The sequence below is a fragment of the Etheostoma cragini genome, chromosome 18, assembly GCF_013103735.1.
Source record: "Etheostoma cragini isolate CJK2018 chromosome 18, CSU_Ecrag_1.0, whole genome shotgun sequence".
NCBI lineage: Eukaryota > Metazoa > Chordata > Actinopteri > Perciformes > Percidae > Etheostoma > Etheostoma cragini.
Window position 1 is genome coordinate 14,980,333 of NC_048424.1, and position 14,807 is coordinate 14,995,139.

At 39.9% G+C, this 14,807-nt stretch overlaps 2 protein-coding genes and 1 long non-coding RNA gene across 6 annotated transcripts in view; 2 read left to right on the forward strand and 1 right to left on the reverse strand.

Moving 5' to 3' along the window:
- The window catches only part of LOC117961980, a 21,876-nt gene extending 15,803 nt beyond the window's left edge, over window positions 1–6,073 (forward strand). The window contains exon 3 of the long non-coding RNA XR_004660525.1: window positions 5,904–6,073. This is a non-coding gene — a long non-coding RNA (uncharacterized LOC117961980). The remainder of the gene's footprint in view (window positions 1–5,903) is intronic.
- Window positions 845–8,865, reverse strand: nus1 (NUS1 dehydrodolichyl diphosphate synthase subunit). The gene is made up of 5 exons (XM_034901029.1): window positions 8,281–8,865; window positions 5,137–5,268; window positions 3,557–3,709; window positions 2,545–2,644; window positions 845–1,691 (listed from the first exon to the last, which is right to left on the reverse strand). The coding sequence occupies exons 1-5, from the start codon at window positions 8,678–8,680 to the stop codon at window positions 1,601–1,603; spliced, it is 876 nt and encodes a 291-aa protein (XP_034756920.1). The 5' UTR covers window positions 8,681–8,865; the 3' UTR covers window positions 845–1,600.
- A 3,386-nt stretch (window positions 8,866–12,251) lies between these two features.
- The window catches only part of katna1 (katanin p60 (ATPase containing) subunit A 1), a 40,319-nt gene continuing 37,763 nt past the window's right edge, over window positions 12,252–14,807 (forward strand). For 2 of the 4 annotated variants that reach the window (XM_034900996.1, XM_034900995.1), the window contains exons 1-3: window positions 12,257–12,470; window positions 14,051–14,216; window positions 14,310–14,449. In XM_034900996.1, coding sequence (XP_034756887.1) covers window positions 14,055–14,216; window positions 14,310–14,449 — 302 coding nt within the window. In that variant the 5' untranslated portion in view covers window positions 12,257–12,470; window positions 14,051–14,054. Of the gene's footprint in view, window positions 12,471–14,050; window positions 14,217–14,309; window positions 14,450–14,807 lie in introns of all 4 variants that reach the window. The other 2 variants (XM_034900997.1, XM_034900998.1) reach the window with 2 other exon arrangements.

Sequence of the window (14,807 nt, forward strand, 5' to 3'; positions counted from 1 at the left end):
TGACCTCTGGAATTGCAAACAAAGGCTACTGTACCAAATATTAACATTGATTTTCTCAGGTGTTCAAATACTTATTTTCACCTGTATCATACAAATAAATAGTTAAAAAAATCATACAATGTGATTTCTGGATTATTATTTTTTTTTAGATAATGCCTCTCACAGTGGACATGCACCTACGATGACGATTTCAGACCCCTCCATGATTTCTAAGTGGGAGAACTTGCAAAATAGCAGGGTGTTCAAATACTTATTTTCCTCAATGTAGGTAGAAGGTGCCGCTACAGTGCCGTTAGTCATTCCCCGGCTGCAATGATCAGATCATCTCACTTAGTAACTCGGTGAGGACAAAGTTATTATTAGTGATAGAAAAGAGAATAAGACCCAAGCAGCGTGTGAAATGTGTTCTAACAGTAGTTTGACGAAATTATATAAACTCAAAGTTTTTAGTTTAAATATTCATCAGACATCATCTCAGGGTGTTCATGAGCGGATGGAGATGACTAAGCTGTCATTATGAAACCCAAATATGGACCTTGGTTATGTGATAAGCAGGCCCAGAATTCTGTTGACACCTCACTAAATCTTCCAAGAATTTTATAACAATCCATCCATTCATCCATCTTCTCCACCCCAAACATGGCTGCTTAATTCCAAAAATTTTCCATTCTCGACGACTGTTGTAAAAAAAAATTACAACGCAATAATCAGCGGATGTCATTTGGGTCTGGTGATAAGTGATAACTGTTAATGAAACTATGTCAGTCAGGATAAGTTAATATTAGGAGTTATGTCCGTTAAAGTGACAGAAATGGACTTTTCTATAAAAGCTGTCAGGAGACAGAGACAATCAGACATTTCTTTGCATTTCTTTATTTCAGAGCTCGCTCGGTCTAACAGGAGCCTTGAGAAACCTCTGCATGTGTCTGAAGCAACACTACACATGAACACAACTGCAAGCTGGAGACCACGGGGACAAACACAGAGCCACAAGAATTTCTCATATTTACACATTATTAATTAACCACTCAGCTCAACTTCTGCTTCTTGGCTCATGTGTTGCTGGGAGTTGAGCCTCTCACTGAAATGCAGCTGTCTTTCCCAGCGTGTCTCAAGAAGACAGAGCACAAAGCCTTGTTTCTTCTTTGTTATCTGCTGAGTGAAGGCGAGTCATTTTCTAAGTCTTGAGCAGAAAACAGCAGCTGGAGACTGAATGACAAAACAGCGAGCCAGAGGGTTTGAGAGGACAGAACGGGGTTTGTGTCTTCCCATGTCAGTGTGTGTCTCTGATGTGCTATTTTCTCTTGCTGCGTTCCAGAAGTCCTGGAATGTGAGTTTATTATAAGACAAGAGCTGGTGTGAGGAAGTGAGCCGGCTGGTTACGTCTTCTGGCTTCCTCGTCTTCTGGCTTCCTCGTCTTTGAGCTGTCTTTCTGAGTCTATTAGAGATCCAGGAGGTGGACAGAGTTGGGGATAGCGGTAGTGAGGGACACAGCGAGGCATGGAGGAGGGGGGGGGGTCACCACCTTTTCTAAACTCTCCTGTGACTGTGTTAACCCCACACTTCTTCCTGTCTGAAGAGCCTGACGCGGGCCTGCAGATCATTGGCCGAGCCGCTGCTGACAAACACCGAACCGCTGCAGGGCACCCAGCAGGTCCTCGTAGGAGACGTTTCTGTGGGAGGGCAGGGAGCTGAGGACAGAGCAGGACACACAAACACACTTCAAAAACAGGAAAAATCAAACTCTACACAGCTGAACACATCCAAAGAGCAATGAGTGTTCCACGGTGCCATCAACTGGTCACGCTGGAAGGCTTTTTTGTACTATCCATACTACTAACATGGGATTGGTTCAAAACATTTGATACCCGTACCGCTACCAGTACTGTGACTTCGATACCGGTTCCTAAATTATACTTTTTTCGTTACCACCTTTTAAAAACAAAAAGAAATTACATTATGGTGTTAGACAGCCAATCACAAACTAGAACTTAAGCCTTAAATAAGCTGAGTCACCTTCTCTCACTGTGATCTTCCATGTCAGAGACTCCCATTTAAAGGTGGAGAATTGGCTTCTTACAACATGAAACATGAGGTGGCCACATGTAATGTGATAACGTAGATCAACAGCCTTTATGTGTTTTGCCTAATTATTTTATGCACTGTATGTCTTATTAGATCATGTGCATATAAACACAACATTGTTTTTTTTTAATTCCCTTTTGGCCATTTTTGTGTCTTTTTTTCTGCCTAAACTCTAAGTTGTTGTCCATTATCACATCTTCTTTCAGTCACTCTGTTTTCTGACTTGTACATGTCTGGGGACAGTAACTTTTTTCTTCTTTTTTTTTTAAATCGATGATAAACTTACCAGAATCGAGCATTGAATCGTTCTAGAGAGAATCGCGATGCATCTAAGAATCGATTATTTTTCCCACCCCTACTTTTGTGTATGCAATATCCGGCCCAATTTATAATTCATGGTGCCTCCGTTGTGATACATTTAAGTGACACATATCAACACACAGGCGGACAGTAGCTTACATGAATTCCGTGAGTCTTATATGCCAGGGGAGGAAGCCCAGTGTGCTGTTCACCGGACCAAACTTCACCACCAGCTCAGGGTCGGGGGTGTTCTTGGACTCTGAAACGAGCACAAAGACATATTTATCCATATGAACTCATCAACGCTATGCCTATAAATGGGAACCACTGTGCATAGACCTCATAATGGAATGGTGAGTGAAGAGAATGGAGCCAGTTTTCAGTCTTACACTTTCATAAATGTGTGAATCATCGGTAACGGTCAGTGCTCGGCCTGTCCCAATTATTACATACTCGCCTGATCAGTGTGGGGAAAGCTCACTTTCTCCATGAACTAGTTCAAAGTTCAGTTCACAGTTCCAAAATTTAACTAGTTCATAGTTGTTTTTTTGCTGTGAGCCATTATGTTTTCAAAAGTATTAGTACAGTCCATTTAGAACCACAGCGAGCAATTATTTTATCAGTTTTTACACCGAAACTATGCGTCAGATCTCATCTATCTTAAGTGTCTTTTGAATTTTTATTTGCTTGCACATAAAGCTGTGTTCAAAAAATAATTGCGGTCGCACATCACTAACCTCATAAATCATATTTTTTGGTGGGAATGATATTTCTACATGGCAAATATATTACTAGTGAGTTTTTTAGAGTCGTAGAAAACCAGTCATATATTAGGACAATGCACATTAACATCTCTGTAGATGCGCCAGCGTTTGCTAGCTGGCTAATTTTCAACTGTTGTCCTGGTTACCTACACTGGATGTTTTTTCTTTGTGTTGGGAGGGAAACCGGAGCACCCAGGGGAAACCCACGCAAACATGGGGAGAACATGCTAACTCCACCCAGAAAGGCCTGGACCGGAGCGGGGATCAAACACTGCGGTGCATACTTGCTGTGAGGCAGCCGTGCGAACCACTGAGCCCCCTTGCTGCCCCATTCATTGTGAGAGGGATGTGGCCACCAGACCATTTCATCTAGCAAATGTCTTTTACACCCAGTCATTAACTGCTACCTCTGAGCATTGTGTCCAGCATGGAGACACTGATGTCTTTGGAGCTCCTCTCTTTGTTCTCCACCGAGCGACAGAGCTGCTGCGCTGCCTGGACAATGCTCTGCTTCCCGTCCTCTGGAGACACCACCTTCAATGTGGGCCTGCAGGACAGCACTGAAAGAAAGAAGAAAGGACACACACACACACACACACACACACACACACACACACACACACACACACACACACACACGTGTCAGTATACTTAGTTCTACAACAAATTGCTTGGTGAAACAATTTTATTTTACAAACATCATTAACAACATTATTTTATAGAACTAAATTAATTAAAAAACAAAAGACAATGAGACAAATGATACTACTGTAACTGTCTGTGTCTTTAGAGATTTCTTTTTTAAATTCAAGGCGTGACGAGTGGAGGGGATGAACATGAGCTATTTCTATTTGCCTAAAATATTTCACAGCTTTTAAATAACCGACTTAGTGATACGACCACTTTTTAAATTTGGAACTTTACATGTGCAATCTCTGAAAAAGAAAAGGCAAAAAAACATGCACCAGATAAAACCCCTCCACTCTGAAACTGTATGGTTAGCAGTTCATAAATTGACTAAAATAATCCCTTTCAAGCAAAAGTACTCGGCCATGTAACATAATCTGGAGAAAACCCTGTGGCATAAAGCCTTTTTACCAGGAGTATTGGGGGAAATTTGCACATACAAAAATACGACGGGTATTTTTAAGAATTAGGAACCGAGTAGTACCACCTGGGTCCAATAATATTTGGAGAAGGGTCATTCTGTCAGAAATTTATAATTTTCCACTTAAAGTGTATCTACCGGTTTCTTCAACCTGAACCCTATTTTCCTATGTCTTTGTGTCTAAGTGACTGATGGGAACAACAATCTTTGACATTGGTTCAGTTTTAAGCGAAATCGCAGTTGGCAGCGGCGATACAAGCTACAATGTAAGTTAAAAGGGCCAGTAAAAGTGTCCAGCTTGGATTTCCCTTGTAGAAGGAGGTCAACCTTTCTGTTAAAGAGTAAGATCCTTTTTTAAACAGAAAAATATCCAAAGTTAAACCCACCAGACTCCATGTATATAAACATTTTAGCATCGTAAAATACTCTTTACTCAAACTTGACACCATTGACTGTAAAATGAGTGGCCAGAGCATGTGTGACATCACCTGTTGGTTTGTGGAGATCTGCTATGAGTCGTTGAGTTGCTAATTAGTGTTAATTTACTCAGACGAGACAAGACTAAATATGTTAGTCAACAACTTTTTTTTTTTTCCATGACGAAAACAAGACAGCACCAATGTCCAAAAGCGCTGACTAAGACTTTATTAACATGCATTATTGTTGTTACTGTGTTGCAAAGTGTACATGTAAATCAGTGAAGAAATGATGCTGTGTGGCAGAAAAAGTCAGTAAATAAACCCCCTTTGCAATCGGTGTCCAGATTAGGGAAACCAGGTTTCTCATTTACATGATAATTAAGAAATCAGTTTAGTAAAGAAAGACAACTGTGACCCTATTCTTCTTGTGTATGTAGCATACTGACTAAATCCGTCTTACCGTGGTGCTGGCGTTGATCACTGCCATTGCTAAGGAACTCCACGTTGTATTTGGATCCGTCTGCACACAGCAAGTCCTGCTGCTGCCGTACGATCTCCTCCATCAGACGGGAGTTATTCTTCCGAAACATACCTGAGTGAAGATACCGATGAGGATGATGAGTAAGTACATCATTCAATCCAGAATGAAACAATACAAAAATATTTTTCATTCATTTCACGACGATGCTGGAAGAGAAAGGAGGCTACAAGAGGAGGACGAAACACGGCAGCTCTGACTCTGTGGTAGGGCTGGGCGATACGGAGAAAATCTAATATCACGGTAATTTAACCAAATACCTCGATATCGATACAACAACAATGTTGTAGGGTTGACTATTGGTGCTTTTACAAAATATTTACACGATGAGATTTTAGATAAATAATCATCAGTAATGTGGACATAATGATTAAGTGGGTAAAGGCAAATAATAGAACAGCTTCAACAGTATGGTAAGTAAAGAAAATGACATTTTACTGTAATGCAGCCTTTAAAACCAGGAAAAGAAAACACTTAAATGTCATATTATGATATTCAAAATCTAAGACGGCATCTAGTCTCATATCACAATATCAATATAATATTGATATAATGCCCAGCTCTACTCAGCAGTTTGATTTTTATCTACTTCATAATGAAACAATATACCAAAGTAAGTGAAACAAAGTAAAAGTCCCATGAAAAGTACGTTAAGTGCTAAATCAAATGATCAGGTGTTCTGTCTCCAGTACCTGATCCATCTTACTTTCATGCCAGTTTTTTAAAGGAACAGTGGATTGGATCCCTGTGATCCTAATACCATATTTTAGGATTACCAATCCTGTTTCCAGAGCCTTAAATGGAACCAACAGTGTAGCCTACTGGCATAGCAAAGAACAACAGCTAGGCTAAATAGCCATAGTTTGTTTGAATTTAAAGACACAGAAACCCTGTGATAAACAGAAACCTTAAATAAACAGAAACCTTTTCCTTATTTTGTCATAATGTTGACTACCAAATCAAAAACAATACTATCCACTAGTCAAAAATAATTTACAAGACAGTAGGGCTGGGCGATATCATATTCTTGACCAAGTACCTCAATGCCGATATTGCATGGTTGACTATTGGTGCTTTAACAACATTTTATTTAAACAATGAGATTTTTGATAAATATTCTCCAGATATGATTTAATGATTAAGTGGGTAAAGGTAAATAATAGAACAGCTAGAACAGTCTGGTATGTTCACAAAATGACATCACTTTACTGTAACGCAGCCTGTAAAACCAGGTAAAGACATTACTTACCATATTACCATGTATCCAAAATCTAAGACAATATCTAGTCTCATATTGCGATATTGATTCAACATCAATACATTGCCCTACAAGACAGATACTAGAGATGTTCCGACACCGATACCAGTATTGGTATTGCCTCCGATACTGCCTAAAACGCTAGTATCGGTTCATGGAGTTCATGCACTGATCCGATACCACGTAATAAAGCCCTAAAGAAAATCTACGTTAAAAGTAGTTTACTTATGTTCTTTCTCTGTTATAACTGACTGTCATACTGGATAATAAAAGAAGGTTCTGAGGCATTCATTGTTTGTGTTTGTTAGGGTTAGGGTTATGTTTCACAAAGGGTCTAACCTGAGCCAGACCAACAACAAAGATAGAAATCATATCATATCACATCTATACTTAATATATATGACACACCAGTATCGGATCAGTTCTCTGCTTTGGCCGATACGCAACGTCAGGTCTCAGAATTGGTATCGGGAAGCAAAGAATGGTATCGGATCATCCTCAGCGGATACCAGCCCTTTCCATCTCTGCCTTTAGGAGATGTAGCTCCAGCTGCACCGTTTCCTGCTGCAGTTGGGTAGGAAAGTATTGTTCTTTACCCAGTTTGATTTAAAAAAAAAATCCCAACCCTAACCCAGGATAATCAAGGTTTTTTTATCAAATAGATCCAAAACCGAGTTTGACCAAGATAAAATGTAAGATTGGATTACATGGTCCGATCTTAGTTCGGAATCCCTCTTTTGCTTTTGAAAACCCCATTTCCAAGATTTGATCCAATCGGTGATCCGAAACCCCCACTGGATTACTTTAAAAAAACTGGGCCCTGGCAACACTGGCTGCTCACTACACCGACCTGTGACAGGCCGCTTGTGTTCCACCGGCACACTGTTTAACTGCAGGTGGAAGTGGTATCCTTAGGCAACGCTCAGTGACAACCAGTGAAGTAACTTCATATATCCTTGCCGACCACCAGCCATGTCAGCATCATTCAATAAAGCCGGGGTTTACATGAAATATTGGCAACATTCAGTCAGACTATAAACTCTGGATTTTGAAGCAGGATAAAGTTTCTTTTGGGATAAATCACTTTATAACGTTGGAGGGGCTTACTGGAGAATTTGTATTCTGTTTGAGCAAAGCTAATGGATCCCAGTGTATAACACGGCTTGTGAACAGTCTACCTGGGATCACGGCCTTACACCTGATATGAGCTACTAGAAGAGGCTGGAAGAAGTCACACTGGTCCACGAAAGATAAGGCTGACTCAAATAATATGTAGGTCTATTACATTTTCAACAGGTTAGGCCTAATAAAATAAAGTCAAATTTCTGTTTTCTTACCCCTCAGAGACTTTAACATGAGTCTAGTCTCTGCTTCACTTTAAAACTAAGGCGCATAATGTGGAACTAACCAATATAACCTCTCCAGTCATATGACATGATTGAAATAAGACGGGGGGGGGGGGGATAAATTACCGTCAGTTGCGTTAAAATACATCATTAAAATGATGACATAAGACAACTATTGCGTATTATTCTAGACATTACTGTAGTTTGTTCAGTGACATGGGACCTCGTTAAATCACAGCAAATCACACTTTTGCATATTTATACTGTCAAGAGAGCCACATTCACATAAAACACCAAGACAGTCAACAGAAGCATGGATTTTGAATTTGGGGAATAAAGAGTGATAGATTAACGTTGACTTAGTTAACGACAGTTAAGATATTTTAGTTCAATTAAATAACGTTATGGTATAACCAGCAGAGACCCCAAAAAGAGCCAGATAGTAAAGGTTAAAGTGTTTACCTTGATTATCGTAGACGCTGACATATGATATACCAACAGCCATACACCAGACCACCAGGTTTGCTATGTCCGTATAGCTGGGCTCTTCTTCCGCTACCAATAGGCCGATGTGGAGCGGCAGTTTCTCCAGAGACCTGCCGTCAGACAGCCACCGGGACCGACGACCAGCGGTGCGGTTTTCAGTTACTGGGTTAGTGTTAGCATTATGGTTCTGAATTATCTTCTTCTGATGGTCCGGGAACCCAGCCAGGGCTACCGGCAGCAGCAGAGCGGCAACCGCCCGCTCCCACAGCCGACCCTTCCAGCTCCGAAGCCGGACACGAAACCAGGAGACGAGCGCTCTGTTGATGTGGACCAGAACCAGCAAGAGCCGCCATAACAAGCTGTACAGCAGCGCCATTAGTTTCTAAATTCCTTGAGAGTGAAGTCGTGATGACAGTGGTCAGAATATCCAAGACATGCGTTTACTCTTAAGTATTATCTGACTGCTAAACCTGTTTCATCAACGTTGCCTACAGTGAGTTCACTCTGCCTGTCGCCATCTTCCTCTTTCGTTGGCAACCCCTGACCTGTGATCCCTTAGCGTCATAGTCATGCCTCAACGTCTTACACGTAGCTCGCTCATTGGACGAGAGCTGTGTGACGCGCTATTATCATAGGCTATCATCTATAATGGCTATTATAGGCCAGGCCATGAAACATGGTGCGTTCATTTTACCTGGGAATATCAGGAACCAGCTCCGTGAGTACGTTATTTTTCCTACTGCCAGCATTGGCAGCGTTGACGTGATGCGTGTTCTACATGTGAGGGGTCTTAATAACTAAGTAAAAAATAACGCTTTATTTTTATTTTGCAAAGGACGTAAAACCCAATGCATTTTTCTTCAGAAACTCATTCTACCGACGCAGAGGTGAAACATTTATAGAATTTTGTTTTAGTCACGGAACCAATAAATCTGCTGGTGTAGCAATCTGTTTTAACAGGTTCTCAGGAGACATTACTACACACAGCGCAGATGGGGAATGTCACTAGCTAACGGTCGTTTTAAAAGTTGAAAGCCATTTTCTCATATTTGCCAATGTGTGTGGATATAGATATGTTGCTCAAAACAAACAAATGCTTGATAAGGTTACTAACACTGTATTCTATCAGAGCTTAAAGCTCTCCACCCCCCCACAGAATTTTTATGGCATGTGATTGGAATGTAACCCCTGATGAATGGAAAGATAGATGGTCTTCTAAATTTTACAGTAGTCAATACAACCCCATAATAAGATCATTTATGAATAACAACTGCCTGGTTGATATATGGAGAGTGTAAAACCCAGAGGAAAAATAATACACATGGTTATAAACCTAATGGTACATGCACATCTAGAATTGACTACTGGCTTGCTGCTAGTTCATTTGGGGAGTATACCTTTCAAGCTTCAATCTCTAAAGCCGCTTTAACTGATCACTGTATAACAGAGATAACACTAAATACAACTTGTAAGAAAAACAACAACAAAGGATACTGGGAATTGAATTCTAATTAGCTAAAAAATAAGGATTACTGTGCAAAAATAAAAGAAATAATAAGTGAAATTGAAACTACCGAATCCATAAATAACTAATGTAATAAGTCGGAATAAGTAAAAGCTTAATAAGGAAAGTAGAAATAAAGAAAGGAACTTGTTTTATGGAATCAGTCAGTGTTGCCTGAATTAAGTAGTGAAGACAAGAAAAAAGTAAAATAATAAAAATTGTAATAAAATTACAAAATCAACTAGATAACAAATATCTTAATAGAGCTCAAGGTGCATTTGTAAGGTCAAGAGCTAAATGGATCTAGGAGGGAACAAAACACTTCATATTTTTGCGAGACAAGAAAAGAAGGTGATACAAGCTTACTGATAGATGGAACCAAACTAAGGTAATAGAAAAAGAAGTTTTCCTTTTTTACAGTATGCTCTGTACATTTGAATACTCCTGTACTGATTCTAAAAGCTTCTTTGACAAAGTCATACATTTCATACCAACCACTGATGATGTATTTGAACGAATCTGTGAACCAGATTTAAAAATAGAAGAATTCGATGCTGAATTTGAAATTGTGAGTTAACAAATCCCCTGGCTCTGATGCACTCACTGTCAACTTTTATAAGTTTTTTTGGAAGGACATTAGAAATATGCTTGAGTTCTCAAACAACTCTTATCCCAAAGCCTGAAAAGGTTAAACGAGTACTAGATAATCTTAGACCAAACATTACTCAACACTGACTATAAACTGCATTCGGGATGTATTGCAACTAGACCTAAATTTAGTCTGTCCCAGACTTATCGTGAAACTCAGTCTGGGTTTCTCGGTGGGAGATCTATCCACAATAATGAGAGACTGGTTTTAGATTCACAACTTTCTACAAAGATTGGGAATGTTTGAGATTTCTCAGGATAGCTACCAGAAGACTTACAACTCCCAGACAGGTTGCTCATGTCACATCTACGTCTTTGACACAGTTAGAGGCTCAGCTATCACCAGAAAAGTGCTTCTAATAGACGTCACTGGTCTCCGCCCAGAGCAACGGGATCTATTGGTCCATTTCAGAGAGTCTATGGGGGCCCTGTGTGCTGTAACCCTACTCTAGTCCATAACTGGATCCAGTATCAAATTTAAATTGCCCCCTGGAACAATATTGTGGATCTCTACAGCTTGTGATTTCCTTCTGTTTGTTCACCAGTCTGATGGACGTCTGCATGAAGGTGGACATTGCTTGTTTGGATCTCATGGGCAGGGAGCGGAGTGGTCTGGGGTTGTCCAATGATCTTCCCGCTCACATTCATTGATTCTGTTGAGGGAACCAAACCATGCGAGTGTGGACTTGTTGCAGTTGTTGTACCTTCTGAAGAAAGTATAGGTGTTTTTGTTGTTGTCAACAACAGTTTGTGATCAACGATTGAACCAAGGTAGACCTAGACGGCCTACTCTTCCTGTCTCTCTGTTGTTTGGCCATCTACCTGCAACACACTGGCTTGGGCTGGCCGAGTTATCCTCCAAACCAAACATCCATGCTCAGAACGGCCATATTGTATTTAAAAGCCTTGGCACAATACTTTTCATATTTTTCCAGCAATCTTGAAAGTTAATGTTTGCCTCCTTGATTTTATTTTGAAGTGCAGGGAACTTTTTAGGTTACTCCAGTTGGCTTTCTCGAGGGCAGATTTGAGTCACGCATGCATGACTTTGAGACAAGTAGCATACAATTTGCTAACAAAAGACTTCTGTGATGTCAATACAGTAAAAATGGAGTTGGTCTACAAGATACCAATCATACACAACAAGGCTGTCAGCTGAATGGCATTTTGAGCTAACGTAAGCACTCAAACAAGGGACGATAGCTACAAAGTTAGCTACAAGCTAGCAATCAAACACAACAAAGGCTGTCACTTGAACAGCATTTTGAGCTAACCTTAGCAATCAAACACTCATACATCGCTAAAAAATTTTTGAAATGATTCCCACCTTCTGTTATTGTTTGTAATGAGAACAGTTTATTATTTTATATGTTTCACAAATTTCAGTTGCCTATTTACGTCGTAAATTGTTTAAATCTGAGCATGCGCAACTAACATCTGCACTTGACCAGAGTCGTTTTTTTGTTTTTTAATGCCATCTTTATTGCAAAAAATACAAAACAGATCACCAACAACACACAAAAGTAAAAGATACAAACATAGTAATTGTGAATATGAAATTTGGCCAAAAGGATTAATACATTTATAATAAAAAACATCTTTTCTTTACTTTGAGTTCTATAAAAACAAAATAAAACATTTTCCATAATAGGTCTAAGTCTTTATCAACCAGAGTCGGTCTGACTCGGCTCTCATCGGGTATGACACGTATGCCGTAAACCATTTCATGTTGAGCATGCGCGACTCAAATCTGCCCGCGACTCATATCGGGGAGTGACCAGAGTGACAGGCATCGGACGTGCTGGCTCTGTCGCCTACATTATCATTTACATCCATTGCTGCTGGCGCTGACTTCCTTGATGTAAGGAGAGCTACAAACGTGTCCACATTTCGTTGAGTTGTTTTTGGGCTGGTTGTCTTCTCGAAGTCACTTTTCTTTGAACGGCCATAACGGAACTTAACACAACGTCAACAGCTACTGTCTGCGAGGACTCTGCGCGTGTTCATCTAAAAAGTTGAGTATAAACCATAGACTGTATGTATAGCCCCTGGACAGTTCTTATCCTAATTAGTCTGGCTCATATTAATCACGTCGATTCTAAAGAACACGTCGAGTTTTGAAAAGATACTCTAGCAGTACTTTTAAACTTTACAACCACCCGGTTTGAAATTCAAAGTGAAGGATGTTTGTAGTAACGTCAACATAGGTTAACACACCGTGTTAAGTAAATCTGTGTAGGTTATTTTTTTTCAGAAACTATTATGTTATGTCACATATCTGAAACTCCTGTGTCACATTTTGCCAGAAACATTTGGGCGAGGCTACGTGCTAAACCATGGAACAATGGCCACCCTGTCAGTTTACATTTCACTGAATGTGGAAAACGCCTCAAAACTTTAAATATATAGTGGAATACTGTATAAATAACACAGAAAGTTTTGGTCTGTCTTTCTTCGGCTGGATGAGCTGACAGCAGAACAGCTTTAGAGTCAATATAGCAGGGCAATAATAATAATAATAATGATAAATAAAATTAATGTACACGTACTTTAATTCCACAAGGGGACATTTTAATGCCATGGGACTTTTCAAACTTGAAATGGTTGTTATTCAAGGGGATCCAGGGGGTTCTCAACAAGAAAGGAAAAAAATATTATCATAATATGTCAATATATGTAATTTAATCACAGTAACACAATAAGAGATTGTATGACTATTTTGTGCATGGCTTTCATTCACTTTCTGTAATAAAACATCTAAAAGCAAGAATTTGATTAGGTAGCCTACTGATCTGACACCTGTTAGATATTGGTAAATAAGGGAAATATTAAAGATGCATTAAGGATTCCTGTGGCAGTAACTATGCTATCACTAGCTCAATCCCAAAGTTCGGACTCACATTCAGAAATGTCAAATTTCAAAGGGTGTGAGGGTGTGACCACACACTTACCAAGCTCGATTTGTGTAGTTTGCATCGATGCAGGCTTCACCAAAGAGAAGGACCCACAGTTCAAAGCGTTGTGACGTTTACTGCCGAGACCAAAGAGAATCCGGAAAATATGAAGGTAAACAGCCTGCCACATGACCACGGAGCGGCTCTGTTGTCCAGCTTGTAGGATTAATTTGGAATCAGGCAGCTTTCTCCTGGGCCTTGGCCGTGTGGAAAGCAACAAACTTAACTTAACTTATTCTTAAATTGTTTAGCCAGGGGTGTTTTATTTGCCGCCTCTAGCTTCTTTTGAAACAAAATCTGTCAAAACCAACACTGATCATGTGTAGGCGGCTTAAAATTGGCTTTAGGCCTATCAGAACTTTTCCGAGTTGGACCATTTCACAGTTTCACAGGAAAAACGTACTAAATGGCCCCAAGTTGATTTCCTATTTCATTGACTGTAGGGATGGGTATCGTTCAAAAATATTCATATTTGCACCAATACCGTGACTTTGATACCAGTTCTTAAAGGTGCCTTGCCACACGTAGTTCATGACTTTGTGTAAAAAAATGAAAAAAACGTTTCCCAATATTATACCAATGTTGGCGAGATAGCTGCAATGATCTTTTGTGCATGAACTTGGTGTCTGTGTTTCCCCAGCACCATGAGTCTAAGAGGGATCAACGAGAATGTGAAGCTGGCCCGCGAATACGCACTGCTGGGAAACTACAGCTCGGCCAGTGTTCTCTATCAAGGACTACTAGATCAGATCAAAAAGTATGTGTACACCGTGCGGGACAGCAGTGTTCAGCAGAGATGGCAGCAGGTAAATATGGCATTAAAAACATAGCAGACAAAACTTGACAGATAAAAAAAGTAAGAGTTTGATTTTTTTTTTTTTTAAATCTCTGTTTCTTAGTTGTGGCAAGAAATCAGTGATGAGAATCATCAATTGCAGGACATAATGTTGACTCTGGAGAACTTTCAGTTGGACACGACTCCTGCTAAACCCAGTAACCATGACAACTGTGAAATAAGGCCTGTGCATGTGGAACAGAGGTATTGCAGTTAGTTATTCACTTTTATGTTCAAAATTTTTATGTTTAAATGTGCTCTCATTCTTTGCTTAAGTCAAGGGCCAGTCCCATTGTTGTTGTTTTGGCTTTTTTATATTGTTCTGTACTCCCAGAAGTGTGCCTTTTTATGTGTTCAAATCCCAAAAATCTGATTTTGGTCAAAGTACGTTTTTGCATCAAAATGCAGTTTTCCCAAGTCCTTTAAAAAACTTTTTACCTTCTGACCTAACCTAGATTTCTGTATTCAGTACAGCATAACTAAGATGCCTCTTCAACATTGCGTGGAGGTCTGGGACGGTGCCTAAGGAGTGGCAGACCGGGGTGGTGGTTCCCCTCTTCAA